The sequence below is a fragment of the Saprolegnia diclina genome (assembly GCF_000281045.1).
Source record: "Saprolegnia diclina VS20 unplaced genomic scaffold supercont1.295, whole genome shotgun sequence".
NCBI classification, from domain to species: Eukaryota; Oomycota; class Saprolegniomycetes; order Saprolegniales; family Saprolegniaceae; genus Saprolegnia; species Saprolegnia diclina.
Genome location: NW_008246362.1, coordinates 1 through 2,373, shown reverse-complemented (window position 1 = coordinate 2,373; position 2,373 = coordinate 1). Strand labels below are relative to the sequence as shown.

Below are 2,373 nucleotides of genomic sequence, written 5' to 3'. Positions count from 1 at the left end.
GCGTCCCAGCAGCTTGGATTTGAAGCTGCTTTGCCTGGATAACGTGGCAGCATATACACTTATGACGCCTCTGCGAGGATACGCATTGTACGAACAACGTCCAGCGACTGGCCATGATCTGTTTGATAGACTACAGTTCACAACAACGAGCAAGACGACCGAGATACTGCCTGCGCTTGAAAAGCCCAAAGGTTGCACCAACGTTCTTTCGTGGTGAAGCTAAAGCTCATAATCTAGTGGTCATAACTTACAGGTGAAGGATGGAAGAAAAGGGGTAGGAGGGTACCAAGGTTTATGTCGTGTGTTGTGTAGCAATTGTGTGTTGAAGAGTCGAAATGGCGGCAGCTTCAACATACACTATATCTAGACGTTTCGAGGTCCGTTCGCCCAGGACATGCATTTAGTGTGAAAGATGGGTTGGCGCTTCTCACGGATCCACAGCTCTGGCGCGCTCGGCCCGATCGTGCTGGGTACGTCGCTTTGTTTCCATCCAGCCAACTCACAGAAAATGGCCTCGTGCACTGTCAGCGGCAAGTGGGCTTTGATCGACCAAGGCCGTTGAAGCCTTTGGTACGCCTTGTCATGGCCACTGGACGACTTGCAACTCGTGGCTAGCCGCCAAAACTTCCTTCTAGGAGACGTCGCGCGTGCTTGCAGCCATAAAGGGACTCACGACGTCGTGTCTTTGTGAGTTAACGCCTAGCATGTTCCTACATGTATATACGTATCAAAGACTCGTATCTCGAACTAGATTGCGAGGTGGTTAGAGAGACCGCACGCGCATCACGCCGTCGACCATAGCTTTGGGAAAGCACGCGTCGATACCGTCATTCCACCAATCTTGAGTGTCGACGGAGGTGTTCGCAGGCCCAAGTGTTTGCAAGTAGCGCAGTACATTCTTGCGACCGCGACGTCTCGCTGCTTCTTCAACCATTGGAGTCCATCCAAAGCCATAGACGTCGTGCAAATGTCGGAGCATGTCGAGGTGGCCGTAGGACGCAGCGCGGATCATCATGCGCTCCGAGACGCGAGCGGGTAGCGTCGTTGGTATCGGAAAAGCAGCGTGGACAAGCGCCAAAATGTCGAGGCTACCACTGCGTGCAGTGGCCACGAGCAGCATGTGCAACGCTACTTCACTTGCGATCTCGTCGTTTGAGAGATCGTCATCAAGTTGCCAAGAGCCATTTGATAGGACGTACGCGACGGTGTCGACATGGCGCTGCTGAACAGCGACCAGCACGTGTTGGTAGTTGCAGCGCTGACTGAACCCTTCGTGGAGGTAGCGCACAACGTACAGGTGACCGTTCGCGACGGCTTTCTCAATGGCATCCAGCGGCAATTCATAGTCGCGAGCGACGAGCAGCTGAAGGATCTCGAGATGGCCTTGGCTCGCCGCCCAGTACGTCGGCGACCCTGCTACGTAGTCGACATGTGGGCTGCCAAGATGGTCATCGTGCGGTGGCAGCATTTCGCCCATGTTACTGTTGCTGTCAACTTGGTCAGTCCAACAATCGACACCACCCGTCGGTATGTCCAAGAGGTATGTCACCATTGTCATGTGGCCAATGTAGGCTGCTGTGGCCAAGGCAGCGTGGGTTCGCCATAGACCGTAAACCTCGTGGAGCCAGCGCACAACGTCAAGACGGCCCGTAGCGACAGCGAGCGCCATCGCGTCTTGGTCACAGCCATCGCGTCGGTTCGTATGCAGCCAGTCGAGCACGTGCATGTGACTGCGGTAGGCCGCGTAGACGATTGCTCGCTCCGACCCGACGCGCAGGCGGCTCTTGTGCAAGAGCTCCAGCGGGACATAGCGCAGCATTGCGTGGTCTTGCTTGGCGACGGCCAGCTCCAGCAACGGCTTGGTCATCTTCTTTAGGTACCCACGCGAATAGACGAGTTGAAGGACCACAAGGCCACGCTTGTCCACAATCGTTTTGAATGCCCGGTCCGTCAACTCGACGGTCGCTGCAACGAGGTCGACGGCCTCAATGTACGTCTCACCACGTACACTGTGCGTCAAGTGCTCGCGATGCGGGGGTTTAAACCAGAGCGATGGGTCGACGCCTTCGGTGCGCTGCTCGAGAAGAAAGCGAACGATCGACGCGTCACCATTGACGGCTGCTGCCGTTGCCGCCGCGATCGTGCAGCCCTCGGTCCTTGCAGAGTGCAGAAAGAGGACGTCGTCATAGTGGCCGTTCATTGCCGCGCCGTCCATTGCGGCGGTGGAGCATATAGCACCCGCTTCATGGAGCCACATCAAAAGCTCGAGGTCACCTGACATGGCGACAAGGTCCATCATCTTGGGTGTGGCCAGCGCTGGAAACTGCTCGAAGAGAAGACGCAGAATCGGACCTTGGGATGCGGCCGCAGCAA

General features: G+C 56.2%; 1 protein-coding gene across 1 annotated transcript; it reads right to left on the bottom strand.

The window, feature by feature from the left end:
• Window positions 1-763: 763 nt before the first annotated feature.
• On the bottom strand, window positions 764-2,340 carry SDRG_17362 (hypothetical protein; the record flags this gene model as incomplete). Its single annotated transcript, XM_008623604.1, has 1 exon — window positions 764-2,340. The coding sequence occupies exon 1, from the start codon at window positions 2,297-2,299 to the stop codon at window positions 764-766; it is 1,536 nt and encodes a 511-aa protein (XP_008621826.1). The 5' UTR covers window positions 2,300-2,340.
• Window positions 2,341-2,373: the final 33 nt, after the last annotated feature.